Source organism: Xyrauchen texanus, chromosome 4, assembly GCF_025860055.1.
Source record: "Xyrauchen texanus isolate HMW12.3.18 chromosome 4, RBS_HiC_50CHRs, whole genome shotgun sequence".
Taxonomy (NCBI): domain Eukaryota; kingdom Metazoa; phylum Chordata; class Actinopteri; order Cypriniformes; family Catostomidae; genus Xyrauchen; species Xyrauchen texanus.
Window position 1 is genome coordinate 5,002,257 of NC_068279.1, and position 22,820 is coordinate 5,025,076.

The 22,820-nt window shown below is 37.4% G+C and overlaps 1 protein-coding gene across 1 annotated transcript; it reads right to left on the minus strand.

Moving 5' to 3' along the window:
• Positions 1–364: 364 nt before the first annotated feature.
• On the minus strand, positions 365–18,918 carry LOC127635965 (polyadenylate-binding protein-interacting protein 1-like). The gene is made up of 11 exons (XM_052116288.1): positions 18,563–18,918; positions 14,570–14,715; positions 12,422–12,619; positions 11,355–11,467; positions 9,800–9,911; positions 7,268–7,393; positions 4,768–4,874; positions 4,534–4,651; positions 4,322–4,376; positions 2,354–2,432; positions 365–1,260 (listed from the first exon to the last, which is right to left on the minus strand). Exons 1-11 carry the CDS (start codon positions 18,699–18,701, stop codon positions 1,173–1,175), a joined length of 1,281 nt encoding a protein of 426 aa, XP_051972248.1. The 5' UTR covers positions 18,702–18,918; the 3' UTR covers positions 365–1,172.
• Positions 18,919–22,820: the final 3,902 nt, after the last annotated feature.

The window sequence follows — 22,820 nt, forward strand, 5'->3', positions numbered from 1 at the left end:
TTTTCGACAATACCAGACAAAAATAAACATTTCATCAGGTCTATCAGTGTGTATATTAAGTATACAAGTGTGCCAGCATTCACAAAAGCAACAGAATTATATTTATTTTATTTGGTAGAGAAGCCAATAATACTGTGGATAAGAGGGTGCCTCTTCTTCACCTAAACTGTCCCCCAAATGGTGACCGCATGCATAAAAGGATTAACTTATAGGACAGCGCCTCATCTAACAGTTCATTACCTTCACAAAACAAAGAAAAAAACAGTTCTGCATCCACATAGCTGTAACTCTGACCAATTAGTTACACTAGAAAAGTCTTTGCATTTTAGCACGAACATAATGATTAAATACAAAGGGCCACTGTTTTTATAAAGATTTATTGCAGGCAAACAATGCAGTAAATAATATTTACAACTATATTAAAATAAACATTCCTTTATTGGGGATCCATGAGATGTTGGTGATCAGAAAGAACAGTTCTGTAAATCACAGTGGTGATGAATCGGTGCATACTCCCAAAACAGGGCAGAGATTTTCCTCGCCTAGTTGACACACATCACTTATTTGGAAACCTCCCCACAAAACAAGATGACTAGAAAGTGGCAGCTCCTCTTTTCCTCTACCATGTGCATAAAAAGAAAATAAAACTCTAAAGAGTTTGAGGAGAATCTGAGAAAGGCAGAAAACTTAAAACAACTTTTTTTTGTCTTTCTCGCTGTGTTGCATCAAGAAACAGCAAAGCCTTCAGGAGTGAGAAAGCCACCTGATATTACGTGTCCCACTTCAATTCTCCTACAATTTCTTTGACATTGAGCGGTTAGTTTGCAAACAAATCACACGCATACACTTGATAATGCTATTCTTCTCACTGCAAACATTCTCTTTTTTTTGGATGTTTGACAAATCAGAACACGCATAAAATTATGAACCTCACAACCCAAATGCCAAACCCATGGCTACTGACGACTCGATGGCTTGACGGACAAGCTAATTGTCATGTGTTACAATTAAATAGATATCCCAGCCATACAATCCAGTGACACTAGCCAGGAAGTGCTCATTGAGAAATGAAACAAAAATCAAGCAAAATTTGTTTTGGTTCCGCCCACTCTGAAACATTCCAGCGGTCAGGTGTGGCGTTGACATGGCGATCTCGCAGTCTACAGCGCTCATTACTTTCCTTTCATCTCGGATTCCATGCAAAACCTCTCAAACGCTTCCTCGATCTCTGGGTCCATCTCGTCGTCCTCACCACAAAAACTGCCACATAGCGAAAAGTTAATAAGTATAGGAGAAATATAAATTTTCAGTTTTTTATTTTAATCATAATTTTTGTCTATTGACAAAAATGTCATTTAAATTACATGTCATAATCATTAAAGGGATAATTCACCCAAAAATGAACATTGTCGTAATTTACTCACCCTCATGCCATCCCAGATGTGCATGACTTTCTTCTGTAGAACACAAAAGAAGGTTTTTAAAAGAATGTCTCAGCTCTGTAGGCCCATGCAATGCAAGTAAATGGTGATCAGACCTTTGTAGCTCTAAAAATCACATAATGGAAAAATAAAAGAAATCCATAAAACTCAGTGTGTTTAAATCCATACCGTCAGAAGCAATATAACAGGAGTGGGTGAGAAACAGCTATAAAAAAAAAATAATAATTTTTACTCTAAATCTCTACTTTCACTTTTACATCTGAAAGTGAAAGTTAAAATGTTGATTTAGAGTAAAAAAATAACTTACATTTTGATCTGTTTCTCACCAAAACCTAGTATATCACTTCTGAAGGTATGGATTTAACCACAGGAGTCTTGGATTACTTTTATGTTTCCTTTGTGATTTTTGGAGCTACAAAAGGTCTGATCACCATTCACTTGCATTGTGTGGACCTACAGAGCTGACATATTCTTTTAAAAACCTTCTTTTGTGTTCTACAGAAGAAAGAAATTCATACACATCTGGGATGCCATGAGGTTGAGTAAATGATGAAAGAATTTTCATTTTTGGGTGAACAAAAGGACAGTTCACCAAAAATGAAAAACTGACTTTCATCCCTGAAACACAAAAGGAGATGTTAGGCTGTATGCATATCAGTCACCATACACGTCCATTGCATCTTTCTTCCGAACAATGAAAGTGAATGGTGACCGAGGCTGTCAGGCCCTAACATTCTGCTAAACATGTTTTTTGTTTTACGGAAATCAGTTATACAGGTTTGGAACAACGTAAAGGTGACATAATAAAGACAGAATTTTCAATTTTGGGTAAGGTAACCCTTTACCCTGGGACAACTGGACATTCTGCACTTGTAGAAATCTCACAGGATCAAAAAATTTCAAATACTCACGATTCATTTCCATTCTCTTCATATGTGTCAGGGAAATAGTCTTCTCTGTCTAGAATCTCCTGATATTTCTCGGAGTACTCTGTCGTGAAATATACGCATGACCATAATGAAACATACAAGAGGGAGAAGTCACTTAAAAAAATAATATATATGATAACTATATATATGATATACTATAGATTTGGATTTACAATTATAGATTCAGATTTTCATCTATATATTTGGATTTATACACATATATAGATTACATATATATATATATATATATATATACATACATACATACATACATACATAATACATTCAGATTTACAATTATATTAGGGATGCACCGGCCAGCGATGTTTATCGGACGATTATAAACCAATCAGCATTCAGTTGTAAGCATGTAATGAAAAACCGCGATATGAAAATACGATGGTTTATTTCTAATGAATTATCAACATACTGTGTTAAACTCAACAACTCTGTGTAAGAGCCAAAAAATTTGCGGGTTTGCACTCCTAAGAACATGTATTATTTAATATTTATTCTTTCTTGTTCTCACCTTAATGAGGACAAACCAGCATTACAGATGTGACAGTTGTGAAAGTGGCACTTACCTATGGGCTACATGATGAGGAAACCATCCGAAACGCTTGGGACTCACTTTCACTTCTGAGACATTGGTATGGTATCTATTGAGACTGCACGATTGATTGAGTTAAGATTAAAATCGCAATATGGTTAATTACTAATCCAAAAAAAGGATGCATTTCGGTGCTTCAGTCAGTGCTGTGTGAGCAAGCAGTGCCCTCTAGTGGCGTGGACTGCAATACCCCTTATTACACAACAATACAATTTAAAAGGCAGTTGTTGTTTTTTCCTCCTCAATTTGGAATGCCCAATGCACTCCAAGTCCTCGTGGTGGCGTAGTGACTCGACTCAATCTGGGTGGCGGAGGACAAATCTCAGTTGCCTCCATGTCTGAGACCACCAATCCATGCATCTTATCACATGGCTTGTTGAGAGCAGAGACCTAGCTCTTGTGAAGGCTTCACAATATTCTCCGTGTCATCCAGGCACAACTCACCATGCGCCCCACCGAGAACCACATTATAGCGACCACAAGGAGGTGGCCTCAATGTGACTATACCCTCCCTAGCAACCAGATCAACTGGTTGCTTAGCAAGTCTGACTAGAGTCACTCAGCACCCCCTGGATTCGAACAGCATCTTTACTTGCTGAGCTACCCCAAAACCTTTTAATTATTACATGATGCGGTTGACATTACTGTGGAATTGCCCAGAATATGCATAATACTGTATAAATGTGTAATGCTACATCATATAAAGTACATCATTATATAATGTGGGTTCTGTTGTTTTAAACGGCAAAAACAAAATGCAAAAATGTAAAAAAAAAAAAAAAAGAAGTTTTTTCCACATCAATCATCATGCTGATATTGTTTTTTTATATATATATTTAATATTTTCATCTTCTATTTATTTATTTTTTATTGTGGCTCTGTATAAAATGTTGGTCTGTCATGTGTTCGATAGATCCAATTCATGTTCAATGGGAATTATTTATTTTTATAAAAAAAAAAAAGCTTTTGTACCACTTTGTACATTTTTAAAACATAATTACTTTTTTTGTTCATATCAGCCATATCGGTGCATCCCTAAATGATATTTTCAGGATTTCTAAATATATTTTAAGATTTATAACTATATATATTCAGGATTTATAATTACATATTCCCCATTTACAGTTATATACGGAACTTGATTATACAACGAAATATTCTAAATGTACAAAAATATTAAAAAATGTTATATAATTATCTCCTATTATGGGGTCAAATAGGAAATAATTATATAAATTCCACTATACATGCAATGATATTCTTGCATTTTTAAGCATGGAATAAGAGTTTGTAACCACTGTACGTGTGGCATACAAGCAGTGCAGATGTAGAGTACTCACCAGGATCTGCTGCTGTGAAAGGTGTGCCATCTGCTGTGTAAAATGTTGGTTCATTCTGAAAAGCAAAAAGCAAATGCAAAATATATAGCGTTGTCAAGCCAAGCTAAACTCATTTACTTTAAAAACCTTGTTCCGAAATGTGCAATGTGTCATCAAAATTGTTTAATTTCACTGCATGTATTTGAAGGGATTATTTTCCTGAATGTACGCACCATGAAGTAGTTGGGGTCATTGTCGGGTGTAGCGTCATTGGACAGGGCAGCAGTGTAAACTCGCCCCCAGTTACTTGACCGTAACTCCACCAGTTTCAACAACATCTGTCTGACATCTCTACAAACACACAGACACATAGCAAACCCCTGATCTCAATTAAATTTGCCTTAGAACGCAATACAGAACGAACAGGGGACGGGAAATGCCAATCTACTGTTAACCAATTCACTCACCGGCTGCATCTAGCATCCAACAAAATCTCTTCAATTTTCTTGATTATCTCATCCATGTCTGACTTTCCTTTCTCCTTCCATGTGTCCTCCAGAATTGAACCGCTCAGCTTGTTAGATCAAGTACAGCAAAGCAAGGAAAGTCAACAACATGACAGCCAACTAATATAACTTCTGTTTTACACTGTTACACTAACATTGCTTCAGTATATTATACTGAACAACAAGTGCTTACTTATTATTCTATGAGTGTCATGCTTTGAGAAAGTTGTCTAGTAGTTTGTATACATCTGGATTACTGCCACTGGTGCTCTTAAGTAGACCAATGGAGGATTTTGCCAATACTGATAACTAGGGCTGGGTATCGTTCAAAAAATGTCGATATCGATACTGATATCTTGCTACGGTTCCTAAACGATATTTTCTCGATACTTTGCAGGAAAACGACAAACACCGGTTTACCGCTGGTTGGAACTATGGGATAATTTTCGGTAAACATGGTTAGGGTTAAGCTTACACAATAAAGCAAGACACCAATTTCAATCTTTTAACTATTTTTTGTTTTACAAAAAATTCTAATGAAACTGGAAAAAAATAAGTGCATTTAAAACGTGTTGTTCAACTTTTTGAAAGATGACTTTACAACCGTTGGGCATTTCATTATGCAGGAAAATATCTAATGTGTGTGAATAAATTTGTTTTGTTCCCTCCTTCACGATATATATATACAATTATATCGGAAACCTCCGGGCTGACGGATTAGTGAATATTCTTGCTTTATTTATTTTGTATTTAAATGCATTTAAAAAAACAAAAAACATAAATCAAATACATTTCTAAATACAAATTGCACTCAAAAAAACCTAATAAATAAATAATAAAAACATTAAAAGAATAATATATATATATATATATATATATATATATATATGAATGAATGATACAGAGGCGTATCATATATTACGTGCATATATATATACATACATACACGTAACCACCTTTCCATTTACCGTCAGGCAAGAATCTGTCTAAACATGCAGGCGGAAAATTACTTGCACAAATGAAGACATAAAAACTATTATAAATGTAAAAATAATAACTATAATGATGATAATAATCACGGAAATATAAATCATGGTTCAAGGTGAATGTGTTTTTGTATTATTTTATATATTTTGTATTATTTTACAGGCTGCAGAGTTGCGTTCACAAAGAATTGCTCTGTGGTAATAAAGCAAACTGAACTCAAAGCGCCTCCTGAACTGAGATGTCTGAGGTCATTTGCAGCACTCATAAAAAACAGAAACAAAGATTGAGATTCTTAGATGCGCGTGTTCCACGAGACTGCACATATACGGCTTTTCTGTCATCTGTACTTAATAATATAATAAAGAGTTTTTCTTCAAACGCGTGTCTTTGTGTCTATGGGCAATATTCATTTGATAATAATAATAACAATTTAATAGATTAATGGGAAAACGAGCCAAATATCGTCATGACATGGTCAAAGGCATCAGCTATTGGTGATCACTCTGACCACCATTGATCCCGAGATCATCGTCTGTTTGCTCAACCCTAATGTGCATTTCTCTCTAGAAATTATCTAAATATTCAGACAGTCTCTTGCTGGTTTTTCCGACACATTCAAAATCATTATGGCTTTTCTGTGTCGCTGCGACTCACTTGTAAAATTATAATTTAAAAGGATCATTATTACGGATGAGTATTTCACTGTATTGTAGAACAGTGTTAGTAATGTTACTGATAACATTCTTCCTCAGCCCTGGAGCTCAAACCATTTTCTGATACTAGTGTTTTTCCTTGATGCCTAAACACAGCCAATCACCAGCACTTTTAGATTTGGGCACATCTAGCATGCTACATGCTTATTATCACTGACATTGACAAGATTAACCCCTTAGGTATCGAAATATGGTACCGAACGACAAGACATTTTTCAATACTCGATTGTTTAGAGGCAATTCGGTCGGAGCCTAAAATGTCTCGATACCCAGCCCTACTGATAACTAAGGAGGTGGGAAAGGCAGATAACCAATTTATCGTCCGATAGTTTTTTAAATCTATTTATAGAACAGAAAAATACATTCTTATACATTCCTTACAATAACGGGCACAGACAAAGAGTCCAAAACGAATAAAATACCAGATCTAGTTATGTAGTATTGTGCAACCAAAATCAGAACCAGAAACATTAAGATCTGGTGAATAACGCTACACTTTTAATTATAAACAAGCTCGAAAAAAAAAAACGGGGAATTATTTTTTAAATGAAGAAATTATGAAAATAGATTTTTCCCAATAACCGATTATCTGTTTAAACATAGTATCACTCTTATTTACTACAGCCATTATCAAAAGTGTACACTATGTGCAATGTAATAAAGATTCTTCATGTAAATCACAGCCTTTAGTTGCTGTAAATAACCAACAGTTTCCCTAACATAAATGTCACTATTACTGTATAAGAAGAGGAATATCATACCTTGAGTAACTTGACAGCACAGATTAGGTTTGGGTCGTCGGGGTGTGAGAACAATGCATTTAAAAGATCCTTTAGAGCTCCCAGTAAGACGACAGCTCGTTCTGGTGCGCCTTTGCCCCTTTTGACCTAAAAGACATCAAATATTTTTCATCCTAAAGAATTAGACTCAAGTAGTTCATGTTCTTGGAAACTGAATGAACATTTGACATTTATGCTTTTATCCAAAGCAACTTACAGTGCACTTATTACAGGGACAATCCCCCCGGAGCAACCTGGAGTTAAGTGCCTTGCTCAAGGACACAATGGTGGTGGCTGTGGGGATCGAACCAGTGACCTTCTGATTACCAGTTATGTGCTTTAGCCCACTACACCACCACCACTCCACTGAACACATAGCTACAAAGTGAAAGAAAGGGCTAAAGATCTAACACTTTGTTTGATAACTTTAATGTCTAACAGTAATTGCCATTTGAAAACAATCAGATTTGGCGAGGTTCACATATTAGGTTACACAAAGGAATACAAATACATGAGTTTAATTGGTTTAGGCTTTAGTCTTACATCATTTCCTCAAGCTTATCAGGTCAGGTTCTGAGCTGGGATTTATTTGGCAAAAACGACCGGCTGACTGTACATTACCTGCTTATTAGATGGCAACTTGCAGGGGTATAACAATATTCAGAAGTTATACTTAAGTGAAAGTATGGATACTGAGTGAAACTTTTACTCAAATAAAAGTCCAAGTATCTAGCACAGATTAGGTTTGGGTCGTCGGGGTGTGAGAACAATGCATTTAAACGATCCTTTAGAGCTCCCAGTAAGAAGACGACAGCTCGTTCTGGTGCGCCTTTGCTTGAGTGGAAGTAAAAAAGTATTGACATTAAATTGTATCCTAGCTAGCATGAAATCAAGAGAGGAGGTTGTGTGAGAGAAGATGACATATGATTTGTTAATTTGTTAAGTCGCCTTTTGCTAAATAATTTTTATGTGGCCTGTTGTACATAACACGATAACTTCCTGGAGGCGTTAATGGAGTGGTGGTGGTGTAGTGGGCTAAAGCACATAACTGGTAATCAGAAGGTCGCTGGTTCGATCCCCACAGCCACCACTATTGTGTCCTTGAGCAAGGCACTTAACTCCAGGTTGCTCCGGGGGGATTGTCCCTGTAATAAGTGCACTGTAAGTCGCTTTGGATAAAAGCATCTGCCAAATGCATAAATGTAAATGTAAAACAATGACTTTTATCCCCTTTCACTCAAATCACGAGTAAAACGGCAGATTATCGGTTCATAAACACTTACTTTCTCATGCAATGACATCTTATGAAATCTAAACAAATTTACTGTAGTGCATGACTCATTTTAAAATTGCATTAAATAATCAAATGAAAACATCACTAATATCTCCCGAAGCATTGCCTCGTCATTATTTTCTTCTGCGTTTTCACCGGTTGTGTGCAAATCAGTGCAATTATCGGTGCAAGCTCATCTTTCATGTTCTTTGTTGGCTTCTTATCTCGAATAAACTCTCCCGTTGCTACGCGCGTGGGTTTTAAAAGAATTTCGAGATCGTAGTTTCATTCGGGCACAGATGGTCATGTGTTTGACACAGCTGGTCTGCAAACAGTTATGTTTGTGCACTTGACTTTAGCGTATGCAGTTTACTCACGTCTTTGTTTCCACATCTGTCTTTGGTGTGCACCACTGCTCTGCAGTTATTGAAACTGAACTCAGAATCGATTCTGATTCTTTTGAGAATCAATTCAGACTCGTTTGTGTGTGAATTGCGATGCATCGCTGAAACAAATATTTCCAACAGCTCTAAAAATGTACTGTAAAGATCTCATCTATTCGGTAGAACATTTCACTCCCTTTTAGCGCCACACAGTGGACATTTCACCTCAGAACTGCCCTGAGATGTGTAATGAACCACATAATTTTATTTAGCAAAAAACATTGCCATAATCACACAATGCTCGTTACATGGGAGAAGGCACTCACGGTCACATACGGTCTAGTCACACAAATATTTCAACGTATCCGAAGCTAAAATCAGATCTGAAATTCCGCCTCTGCAGATAGTCAGAACTCCACAGTTTTCAGCAGTGAAAAGCGGCTTTAGTCCAGTAAGACGAAAGAGAATGATCTGCAAAAATGTTGTGAGTAATTTTCAAGTTTAAATAAAATTGTAAGGAGTTAAAAGCAAAATGTTTTCTTTGGAAATGTAATTTAACTAAAAGTACAAGTATTTTGTTTAAATTGCACTCGAATAAAATAAATACTTAAGTATAATACTGAAGTATTTTTACTCAATTACTTTACACCCCTGGCAACTTGTATCTATAAATGGACATGAAAAATGGACTTTGATTTGAGATTAAATAATTTTATATATCTGAAAATAAAGAGTGCGGAGTGATTTAAAGACATGAAACTATCACAGTTATGTAGGAAATTATACAATTTAACTGTAATAATCACGTTTATCATGTTTTGAGGTAATGACTGAAATGAGCAAGTGTTGTGAACTGACCTCTAGGTTAAGGTAAAGTTCCCCCAGAAACAACACATATGAATGATACTTTTTCTGTGTGGTCTCATCTCCTTTCACAGCCTGATCTCTCTGCTCATACTCTGTACGACACCTACACAGACCAGAATGGAGTTTAAAGATAAATGAAACAAAGTAAAGACAAAGTTTAAGTAGGTGGGAAACATATTGAATGAGATCATTAAATGGAGCAAGGTGACAGCGAATGCCTCCAAACCATGAGAAGCCCCTTTTACGAAACAAGAAAAGTGCCCCCCCCCCCCCAAAAGACCTCTCTCTTTGGGCTTCATATTGCTTCACCTGGGCCCGTATTCACAAAGATTTGTATCTTACCACTAGTGGTTCTCCAAAGAGTTCCTCAGAGCTTCTGCTTAAAAGCAAATTGCTAAGAGCAAGTTTTCCTAAGGAAATATTAATGTAAGGGTAAGGCAGTGTTGACCTTGTTGCTATAGATGACATCACATTTTATAAGCGCACTCTTTTAAATCGTTAGACAGGGAAGTGCTGATAATAGACAGGGAAGCGCTATTTGTCAGCAAATTTCTTTTAGACAGTTATTGGAATATATAACAAACATAAGATAGACTGACGGACAGATATTTCGGTTGATTAATATTTCTTCATCCTGTGTTGTTTCATAATGTAATATTATAATGTTATATTATTAAAAATACAACCACTCCATTGCAATTCACGTGATACATTTTGAAAAGTTTGATGTCATATTAACATTGTTTATAATGTGGATTGACAACAACAGGCATTCTTCTGATAATTTGTGAAGTCACTCTTAGGGATTTGGAAGTCCTCAGGAAGGACTTTATGAAGGAACACCCCACCACCCAAAAAAACAAAACATACATGCACCCGGTCTCTAAAATTCATATATTTAAATTTTTTTAACATTTAACATTTATGCATTTGGCAGACGCTTTTATACAAAGCGACTTACAGTGCACTTATTACAGGGACAATCCCCCCAGAGCAACCTGGAATTAAGGGCCTTGCTCAAGGGCCCAACAGTGGCAATCTTAGTGGTGCTGGGGCTTGAACCCCCAACCTTCTGGTCAGTAACCTTGAGCCTCAACCACTGAGCCACCACTGCCCATATCCAACATCTGAAATGAACTTTCTGATTGGTGGATCAGTCAGTCTGCCTGTCTGCCTGTCTGTCTGTCTGTCTTGCCCATCAGTTGTGCTCCCGCCTCCGGCAGCTCCGTGTGTGTTTAGTGAGAATTTCTGTGCACTTCAAAAGTAAAAATAAACAAACACAATTCACTCAACGGTGCAGTGGCATCGCGTTAGTACATTGAAACATTTCCGGGTCAAAAGCCATTGTTCAGCCGGCCATATGTATCATCACTTATTTTAGGTGGTCATATGCAAAATCCTAAGAAAGATAGGTGGGCATACAGTGTTTGCCTGCGTATGCCCTAGACTACGCTATTGGTTAGGAGCTACTTTTAGCCTGAAGTTTTTTGTGAATACGGGCCCTGAATGCTAGCTGAGAGGAGAACTGACAGCAGTGGTGTTTTACCTCTGCAGCAGCAGCTGACGGAAGTTCCCGCTGGATGGACTGAGACTGATGCAATGGGACAAATGATTACAGAGCCGTGCCCCAGTGTAGGAGAAGTTGGGAACAGATGTTGACTGTGGAAAGAAAATAATTGCGATAACTGCTTATTCCATTTCATTATGTTACTTAAAGGAAGAGTTCACCCAAAAATGAAAATTCTGTCATTATTTAAACACCCTCACGTTGTTCCAAATCCATATCCTGTTATTTTTGTTTAATTTGACCATACAAAAAAAACAACAACAAAAAAAACAGGCAACATAAAAGTAATCAATACAACTTGAAGACCTTATTCACTGAAAACCTTGCCCTCCATCAAAGCTCTCAAATCTAATTTGTGATCGCATTCTGATTCAAAAATCGCACGGCGTGTTTTACTTCACTGATGCAAAAATGGCATTCAGGTGTAAGCGATTGCAACACACCTGTTCACACCTGAATGAGATTTGAGAGCTGCAGCAGAGGAGAAGATTTTTCCATGAACAACAAAGCTATCATATTCCTTCAGAAGACTTTGAATATAGCATACAAGTCATATTAACTGTCTTTATAGTACATTTGTGGTGCATTTGTGTGCAAAACAGACCCGATCGCTATTGTGCTATGTGAAGACTCTTCGCAACTTCTCCTTTTGCATTCCATTAAATCAGTGAGAATTGTTACATGCACGTTCTTTTATTATATTATTATGCATAATAATCTGATAACGTGTGTGATCATCTAAGCATTTACTTTCCTTTATCGGTCATAAACGGCTTAAGAATAAAACGATCGACGCGGTCAGATTTTTGCCCATTACCTCAATTTCCCGTTGTACGTAAACACCTTTACCGGCATATCCAATGCAAGTAAGAGTTGTGAGTATACCTCTTCACGGTTTGACGTCAAAATTAAATGTCAAGGGGTCGAATAATAATACACAAGTTTTTCGTTTCTGGATGAGCCATTTCTTTAAATAGTATGTGCTCTGCGTTTTGACAGGTTATCATCATTGAAATATAAACTTGTCTAGATCAACGCAAGCACACCTGTGTGTAGATGAGCTCTACTAGTTCCTGTAACGTCTCTTCTGTGGTCACCCAGCTGTTCAGCGTATCTGTGATGTAATCGATTTCCACCTCGAAGGACCCTGGAGACGTGGTCAGATGGCTTACAAAATCCTGAACTAAATCAGCCAATGAGGCCTCGGCATAGCATCCTTCAGATCCATCAGAATACACATCATTCTGTAAGAAAGGACATGAGGACAGTCAAATAATTATGAATGTGTTATGAAAGCAGTCAAACCAGTGATCAGTATGACAAGGCGTAGAAAGGCGCACACTTCACGTTGGTCACTTCTTTTTAACAAACATTACATTTATAGGAGGTTAGTTGAATAATACCATGATAAGTGTGGAATTCAACTTGAAGTCAACATGAAACAGTATTTGCAACTCATTTTGCTTATGTAATGTGACATACTTTTCCAAGTTTAGTATATGTGCTGCCGAAGCAAGCACATGTGACATATTTTTGCCACGAAGCAGAACAAACAAACATATCACCAGAACACCTATTTAAACTGGAGCATGCATGTTAGTTTTTGACAGAAAATAGTGAGACAGCTAGCACTTGTAATGTGGCCTAATGGTCCACCTTAACACGGGAAGTCAGGATAACACAATTGCGCTATTTAAAAATGATTGGTGGTCTATCTTAGGAAATAAACAAAAATAAATACATAAAATATAAACTCTTATGTATACCTTACAGTACACCGAATGTGGATTGGCGCTTTGGTGTCGAGCAGATAAATTCCTTCATTAGGTTCTGAATGTTCTCATATATTGAACAACTCAAACTGAAGCATTGGCCAATAAATAAGCTTGTTTTTTGTGCTGTGCAGTTATTTTTCCCCCTTTACTGAAAGTGTAAAATGTATTGTTTTATTTCTATAAAACTGCTGGGCAATATGCAAGAAATAAGTCCACAATATTTTATAAAAAAAGTATTGTGAATCTGATTACATCGTCAAGCCCCCTGCCGTACTTCTGAGGGTGTTTGTAATATTTTTGCTTTCAAAATTAAATTAATTTATTGAATAAAGATATTTCTAAATTCAAATTGCACATCAAACTAAAAGAAAAAGCGATTCAAATGACAGAGAGGTCAAAACATTTGCATATTTAACCACCTCTCATTTGGCGGCACACAGTATCAGTCTACAACAACAGGTGGAAAATAACTATTACAAATTAAGATTAAAGAAAATGATAAATGTAAACATTCTAATAATGATAACTGAAATATAAATCAATTTTAGGTTGAAGATGCTTTTGTATTATTATCTGTGAACCTGCAGAGTTGCGTTCACAATGCACGTTAAACTCTAACTCCGAGCACTTCCTGAGAATGTCTTTGGTCATTTGCAGCATTCTCATAGACGACACTATTCTTGCTAACTGTTTTCAGACGAGTGAAATATAGAAGAAAGAGTGAGAGAACACTTTATATGCTCGTGCTTCACGCCTCGGAACAAACAGCAAATCAGACAAGGCCATCGATGGCTTTTCTTTTGTCTGTTCTTAAAAATAACGGGTTTCTTCAAGTGTGTGTCTTTGTGATTAACAGCATTTCTTGTCATGCGTCCCATCCGAGACACCGCCACTGTGGCAAGGAGATTAGAAAAATGACACGCAACTGCATGAAATGGCCAACCTGCATTTGGCGGGTAGCAACTCGTAGTGCTAATTTCAAAACCTGGGCTACCATTTAATTTTCTTGGTGACTTCCCAGCTCCAAGATGATTCACATTGTCCTCTCGCCCAGTCCTTGTATTGCATTTACAGTCTGGAGTGCCTCAAGCTAACGCTTCTTTAAAATCTAACGTTGATTGCCATTTTTGCTGTAACCTTTATTACATTAACATTACCTAGCATTAAATTACCATGTTAACTACTAAAAGATTTAGAATTTCCATAAAGGAAAATAGTTTCAGGGTCAAAGCAAGTTATTACATTTTGATAAAAGATTATAAGATAAAAACAATTTTCCATTTTTTATGCAACTGTAAGATATAGTGGCAAATGCCTGATATAAACTCAGAAATCATGCACAATAAATCCAGAAACGTGCATTAAGAAATGAATAAGGGTCCATTTTGATTTCAGAATGACTTTAAAAGATCAACTCACCTGGTATGACGCATAAGCGCTCGGGACAAACTCTGGTGCAGCGGCAGACAGTTTGGAGTTTTTCACTAGCGAATCTGATGATTTTAAGGCAGTAGAACTGCTGTTTAAGTACCCTGAATTGAAAAATGTAGAGAATCCTTGGCTTTCTGCAAAAGGAAACAATGAAAACGCAAAAATAATGCAATAGTGGCATAAGTAAATGTATTTTTGGAGACATTTGAATGATGTAGATGCACAAGTAATCAAATTTAGTAACTTCTCCACTCAGATCATTTGACAGGTTTGGCTAGATTGACCATCCCACCCATTAAAGTGCTACATTTGTGCAACGTATGACCAAAATCTATATATGAATCTGTCTATCTTTATGTAATTTTCCATCACTGTCTGTACATCTAGAAATTTAAATCACTGTCTATTTGTCTATCTATTTATCAATTTGTCTGTCTATCCATCCATCTGTCTATCTATCATTTTCCATTACAGTCTGTCTATGTCTAACTATCAATTTGTGTATCATATGTCATTTTCCATCACTGCTAGTCTTTGTCTGTCTGTCTGTCTGTCTATAATTTTACATCACTGTCTGTCTATCAATTTGTGCATCAATCAGTTTTTCACAATTCCTGACATCATAAAAACATTCCTTGTATTAGATCAGTTAGAATCACTAATTTATTTTAAGAAAGTGATATTTCAGGATAATAGTAGAGAGAATTATTTACTTCAGTTTTATTTCTTTCATCACATTCCCAGTGGGTCATAAGTTTACATATAATTTGTTAGTATTTGGTAGTACTGTCTTCAAATTGTTTAGCTTGGGTCAGAAGTTTTGGGTTGCCTTCCACAAGCTTTTCACAATAAGTTGCTGGAATTTTGGCCCATTCCTCCAGACAGAACTGGTGTAACTGAGAGGTTTGTAGGCCTCCTTGCTCACACACGCTTTTCAGTTCTACCAACAAAATGTTATATCAGATTGAGGTCAGTGATTTGTAATGGCCACTCCAATATCTTGACTTTGTTGTCCTTAAGTCATTTTGCCACAACTTCGGAGGAGTGCTTGGGGTCATTGTCCATTTGGAAGACCCATTTGCAACCAAGCTTTAACTTCATGGCTGATGTCCTGAGATTTTTCTTCAATATATCCACATAATTTTCCTTCCTTGTGATGCGATCTATTTTGTGAAGTGCACCAGTCCCTCCTGCAGCAAAGCACCTCAACAAAATGATGCTGCCACCCCCATGCTTCACGGTTGGGATGGTGTTCTTTGGCTTGCAAGGCTCACCCTTTTCCTCCAAACATAAAGATGGTCATTATGGCCCAAAAGTTCCATTTTATTTCATCAGACCAGAGGAAATTTCTCCAGAAAGTAAAATCTTTGTCCCCATTTGCACTTTTCGAACAAAACTACGTTTATCTCTAGGAGATAGAATGTGTCTCCTTCCTGAGTGGTATGATGGCTGCGTGGTCCCATGGTGTTTATACTTGCGTACTATTGTTTGTACAGATGAACAATTGCTCACAAGGATGAACCAGACTTGTGGAGGTCCACACATTGTTTTCTGAGGTCTTGGTTGATTTCTTTTCACATGATGTCAAGCAAAGAGGCACGGAGTTTGAAGGTAGGCCTTAAAATACATCCACATACCACCTACAATTCAGTACACCTCCTGTCAGAAGCTAATTGGCTAATTGTTTTAAGGCTTGACATCATTTTCTGGATTTTTATAATCTGCTTAAAGGCACAGTTAACTGTATGTAAACAACTGTTGGAAAAATGTAGATGTCCTAAACTATAGTTTGCTAATATTAAATCTGTGGAGTGGTTAAAAAAATTAGTTTTATTGACTTCAACCTAACTCTCACATTCAACTGCTTTCATTTTCAGCAAATTTAACATGTGGGGGGGGGGTCAGTCAGTATCTGATGTGGCCACCAGCTGCAGACAATTTCATACAGGCCTCGGTGTAACATTCATTCCTTTGGCGAGAAACACGAGTCCGACCATCACTCCTGGTGAGACAAAACCAAGAATCGTCAGTGAAAAGCACTTTTTGACAGTCCTGTCTGGTCCAGCAAAGGTGGGTTTATGCCCATAGGCGACGTTGTTGTGCGGACAGTCTGAGCACTGATGGAGGGATTGTGTATTCCTGGTGTAACTCAGGCAGTTGTTGTTGCCATTCTGTACCTATCCCGCAGGTATGATATTAGGATGCACCGATCCTGTGATGGCCACATCTGCATCCTCATGCCTCCATGCAGCTTGCCTAAGGCACGTTCACACAGATGAGCAGGGACCCTGGGCGTCTTTCTTTTGGTGTTTTTCAGAGACAGTATAAAGGTCTCTTTAGTGTCCTAAGTTTTACTAACTGTGAACTTAATTGCCTACCGTCTGTGAGCTGTTAGTATCTTAACGACCGTTCCACAGGTGCATGTTCATTAATTGTTTATGTTTCATTGGACAAGCATGGAAAACATTGTTTAAACACTTTAAAATAAAGATCTGTAAAGTTATTTGGATTTTTACAAAATTATCTTTAAAATACAGTGTCCTGAAAAAGGGAAGTTTCTTTTTTTTGCTGAGTTTATCTATCTATCGATCTTCCATCACTTTCTGTCTGTGTCTTTCTATTTTTCTTTCCATCTACCCATCTATCTATTCATCCGTCTGTCCGTCTGCCCATCTATCTATCTATTCATCCGTCTGCCCATCTATCTATTCATCCTTCTGTCCGTCTGCCCATCTATCTATCTATCTATCTATCTATCTATCTATTCATCCGTCTGCCCATCTATCTATCTATTCATCCGTCTGCCCATCTATCCATTCATCCATCTGTCCGTCTGTCCATTCATCCGTCTGTCCATTCATCCTTCTGTCCATCTGTCCATCCATCCTTCTGTCCATTCATCCTTCTGTCCGTCTGTCCATCCATCCTTCTGTCCAATTCATCCTTCTGTCCATCTGTCCATCCATCTATCTATCTATTCATCCTTCTGTCTGTCCATCTATCCATCCATCTATCCATTCATCCGTCTGTCCGTCCATCTATCCATCCATCTATCCATTCATCCGTCTGTCCGTCCATCTATCTATCTATTCATCCGTCTGTCCGTCCATCTATCCATCCATCTATCCATTCATCCTTCTGTCCGTCCATCTATCCATCCATCTATCCATTCATCCGTCTGTCCGTCCATCTATCCATCTATTCATCCGTCTGTCCGTCCATCTATCCATCTATTCATCCGTCTGTCCGTCCATCTATCCATCTATTCATCCGTCTGTCCGTCCATCTATCTATCTATTCATCCGTCTGTCCGTCCATCTATCTATCTATCTATTCATCCGTCTGTCCGTCCATCTATCTATCTATCTATTCATCCGTCTGTCCGTCCATCTATCTATCTATTCATCCGTCTGTCCGTCCATCTATCTATCTATTCATCCGTCTGTCCGTCCATCTATCTATCTATTCATCCGTCTGTCCGTCCATCTATCTATCTATTCATCCGTCTGTCCGTCCATCTATCTATCTATTCATCCGTCTGTCCGTCCATCTATCTATCTATTCATCCGTCTACCCGTCTACCTATCTATCTATTCATCCGTCTACCCATCTACCCATCTACCTATTCATCCGTCTACCCATCTACCTATCTATCTATTCATCCGTCTACCCTCTACCCATCTATTCATCCTTCTGTCCGTCTCTCCATCTATCTATTCATCATTCTGTCGATCTATTCATCCGTCTATCCAATTATTTAATATGGGCTAATTAACCCATATTTTATTTTTTATTTTTTTACCAAAGAGCTATCAAAATGACAAATAAACAATAAAAAGCGAACATCTGACTTTAAAATCCACATAATTTACCTCAAAAATCACCTCCCACCATTAGCCAATGCAAACTCTATTATTAGCCCGTTAGCAAGAAAGCTAGCAGTAAACTTCTTGTCAGTGACTTCACCTGTATAAACCTCACCTGAACTGCTTTCTGCGACCGGAGGATACGTCCGCGGCTGTCTCAGCGGTTCACTCGGGTTAAACACCGAACTTCTCACCGAATCTCCAGTCTCGGACGAGGAGGATGATGATGGTGTGCTGTTATTGTTGTTGTACATGATCTTCTTCTCTCAGATCCCACCGTTCCGATCCAAACTCTCTGTAAGCTCAATGATCTGGTCTGTCGAGGCCACTAAACGCTAAATAAACAGCTTGAATCTTACGCTCGACTTCTCAATTTCATAATGACTATTTCTGTTTCTGGCATCTGTCCCTGTGTATGACTGACAAACTATCTAATCACTTCCTCTGTCATCCTCCATATATGCCACCTGACCACAGGAGCACTGCCATCTGTTGGAAATAAAAGTCAAGCGTCACTGTTACAAGTGCTCATATAAAATAGTAAGTGTTTAGGATCGGGAATAAAAACAAAAAATTTAAAAAATAATAATTCAATGTTTTAAAATAGAATAAATATATATAATCTTTAAAAAAAAAAAAAAAAAAAATGATATGGCCTCATTGCAAAACTATACCCGATTCGCAAGCGAATCGATTTTTTGAGTCGGTTCGTTTCAATTAATTTTTCAAACGAGTTGGCAAAACGGTCTGAATCGGTTCGCGAATCACTCTGAATCGTTCGGACTGCTCCCTCACGTACTGAATCATTTGGAACGTTTTCACACACCGTAGAACCGTCGTGAATCCCTCCTATGTGGAACATAAAATGTATAATGTTCCTAGTTCTTTAGAAAAGACGTACTCTTTTACCTTTTTGTAGTTTTTTAACGTCTTTGCACATTTAAATAAAATAAATCTGGTCTCATCTACCTCGGATTCACTTGGAAATGGTAATTTCTTACCATGTTACCATATTGAAATGCTTTGATGTAGTACTTAAAGGGTTAATTTACCCAAAAATTATAATTCTTTCATAATTTACTCACCCTTACGTTGTCTCAACTCTATTACTTTCTTTCTTTAGCAAAGCACAATTTAAGATAGTTTAATGGAGATATAGCCTAATATCTTTTTGTCCATACAGTGCAAATTAATGGTGACCAAATTTTCAAGCCTCAAAAAAGATATAAAGACAGCATAAATATAAGACTCCAGTATCCATGTTTTCTGAACGGATCCTTTGGTTTTGGGTGAGAACAGACCCAAATGTAACTCCTTTTTTCACTGTACATATTGCCATTGCAGTCCCTAGACACGATCATGATTTCAAGCTTGATTACACTTCCTAGTGCTTGAGGCATGTGCAGAGCGCTAGATGGCGCTAGGAAGTCTAATCGAGCTTGAAATCATCATCGCCAAGGAGACTGCATTTGTTGAGATTTTTAGTGGAAAAAGGAGATATATTTTTGCTACACTATGTCCTTTTTGGACCTTGAAAATGTGGTCACCATTCACTTGCATTGCATGGACAAACAGACATCACATCTCCATTAAAATGCCTTTGTTTGTGTTAAGCGGAAGAAAGTAAGTCATTCGAGTTTGAGAGAATTATCATTTTTGGGAGTACTATCCCTTTAAAACCAACAATCGTCTGTGTATAATCTTCTGAATTGTCACTGTGAAATCTGTAAAATAATGCTCAGGCATTCCCAGACTGATCTAATCAATCATTAATTACTGTAATGGGAATGGTTAGTTGATATAGTCCAACACCAAAGTCTCAAATATCAATTGTGTTTAAAATTACATTATGCAAATGCAGTGAAATTTTTGCTCTCTTTAGAGAAATGTTCTAGGTCCAATACAAGTTAAGCTCAAAACAGCATTTGTGGTATAATGATGAGTGCCATCATTTTTTTTTTAAATTCTTTAAAAAAAAAAGGCAAAAATCGAGGTTACGAAGAGGCACATACAATGGAAGTGAATGGGGTCTATCAGTAACCATTGAAATACTTATTATTATTATTACTCGAAAGCATAACCAGAAGCCATTAACAGTTTGTGTTAACATGATATTAGTGTGATAAACTAATCTTATTGTGTAAAGCTATAGTCAATTTTACAACTTTGTTGCCATGACGACTTAACGCTGTAAACTCTGTAATCTCACTAAATTATTATTTAAACAACTTAACAGCTCAAATAATACACTCACGTTTTAACACTAGAATGAATGCAAGTGCTTTTATAAAATTATAAGCTTCACATTTCTGCCTTTAAACCCTTCAAAAATGGGCCCCATTCACTTTCATTGTAAGTGCATCACTGTAACCTCGATTTTTGCTTTTTTTTATATAAAAAAAGGAACGAGTTGAAATCAAAACATTCTCCTAGACAGATTGGAAAACTGGGTAGGGCTCTCTGGGACGGTCCTCGTTTGGTTCAGGTCATATCTAGAAGGTAGGGGTTCCTATGTCAACATCGGAAACTATGAATCTGAGTGGACATCCATGACGTGCGGAGTCCTACAAGGCTCAATTCTTGCACCGCTCCTGTTCAACCTTTATATGCTACCACTAGGCCAAATCATGAAAAAGAACAAAATTGCATACATAGCTATGGAGACGATACACAGATCTATCCAGCCCTATCACTCAATGACTACAGACCCATAGACTCTGTGCCAGTGCATTGAAATCAACAGTTGGATGTGCCAAAACTTCCTTCAGTTAAACAATGACAAGACAGACAGTAGGTCATTGTATTTGACAACAAAGGCAAATTCAACATGTGAATACATGCCTCCCAGGGCCTAAAGACAAAAAATTAAGAAAGAAATCTTAGACCTTAGTTTCAGCAGTCACATCAAAGCAATAATTTAATCAGCCTACTATCATCTAAAAAATATAGCCAGAATTAGATGTTTTGTATCCAGTCAAGACTTAGAGAAACTTGTTCATGCATTCATCACCAATAGGATGGACTACTGCAATGACTCCTCACCAGCCTTCCCAAAAAGACCATTAGACATCTGCAGTTCATTCAGAATACCGCTTCCAGGATTGTCACCCGAGCATATTTCTCCAGTCCTCAAGTCTTTACACTGGCTTCCAGTTGCATTTAGAATTGATTTTAAAGTACTATTATTCATTTATAAATCGCTCAATAGCCGAAGACCTAAATACATTTCAGATATGCTTGTTGAATATTTTGGTGAGCAGAGCGAGGCCAGGAAGATAAGTGTGAATGACTTTCACCTGCGTGCCACAACGGTCTCGCATTCCAGCGAGGGGTGGCGGGAGTACTTAAGGAGAAAAGATAGCGGCAGACGGGAGAGAGAGAGACGCGTGAAGCGGTCTGTGTGGGTCTGCTTGTCAGGAGTGCGGGTGCTGAAAAGCAGCGCATATATTTAATGTACGGCTGAAAAGTCTTGTTAGGGAAAGCTGAAAAGTCTTCAACGATAAATGTCTGTTTTGCTTTGTCAACTCGGTCCCAGCTTCCTCCTTCTCCCTGGTTTCGGCACCAGTGTAACATTTAAGGAAAGGTGGAAGCTGGGACCGGCTTGACAAACACAGACATTTAATAGCACTTCTATGTGTTTTACTGAAGTGTAATCTGGGACGTTTACCATTGAAATAAAAGAGGAGGACATCTATATGGAGAGATTGTAGCAGGTAGTTCAATTTTGGAATACAATTCATTTTAATAACATTAACCTTACCAGTCATAGATAAATGTAATGAAGCCCACATCACTCGAAAACATCTTTATTAAACGGTCAAAATTAACTCTAACTGAATCACACAAATATGCCAAATACCAAAATACTTAATGCCCTGTTTGGGCCACTGAAAAGCCGTTACCGGGCAGTACGCTGTCAGAGCCAAAGCTTCGGATTTAGACCAACTAACGCTGTATCCTGAGAACTTGGAAAAGGAATGAATAATAATCCTTCTCCTTTACTTATCTTATTCTCATCCTTTATTTCTTTCTGTTAATGGTTCCAGGGCAAGACTGAACAATAAGGGGGAAAGAGGGCAACCCTGCCGGGTGCCCCTATCCAGAATAAAATAATCTCTTACTTTTTGGAAGTAAGGTTCAAATGTCACCAGGACATGTTCTTTGAAATTCAATCCTAATACCTTGAGTTGCAGTAAACTCAGATGTTACATCCAGGCCGAAACGTGTCAGAATAAGAAACTTTACGAAACACAGAACAAGCTGCTATCCAGGAAGATAGCAAAATAGATTTTATTTATCAGGAAATAGAGGATTGTTATCCATTTTATATGTTTTTAATATGTTTTTAGAGTATTTTACTTAAATACAATACA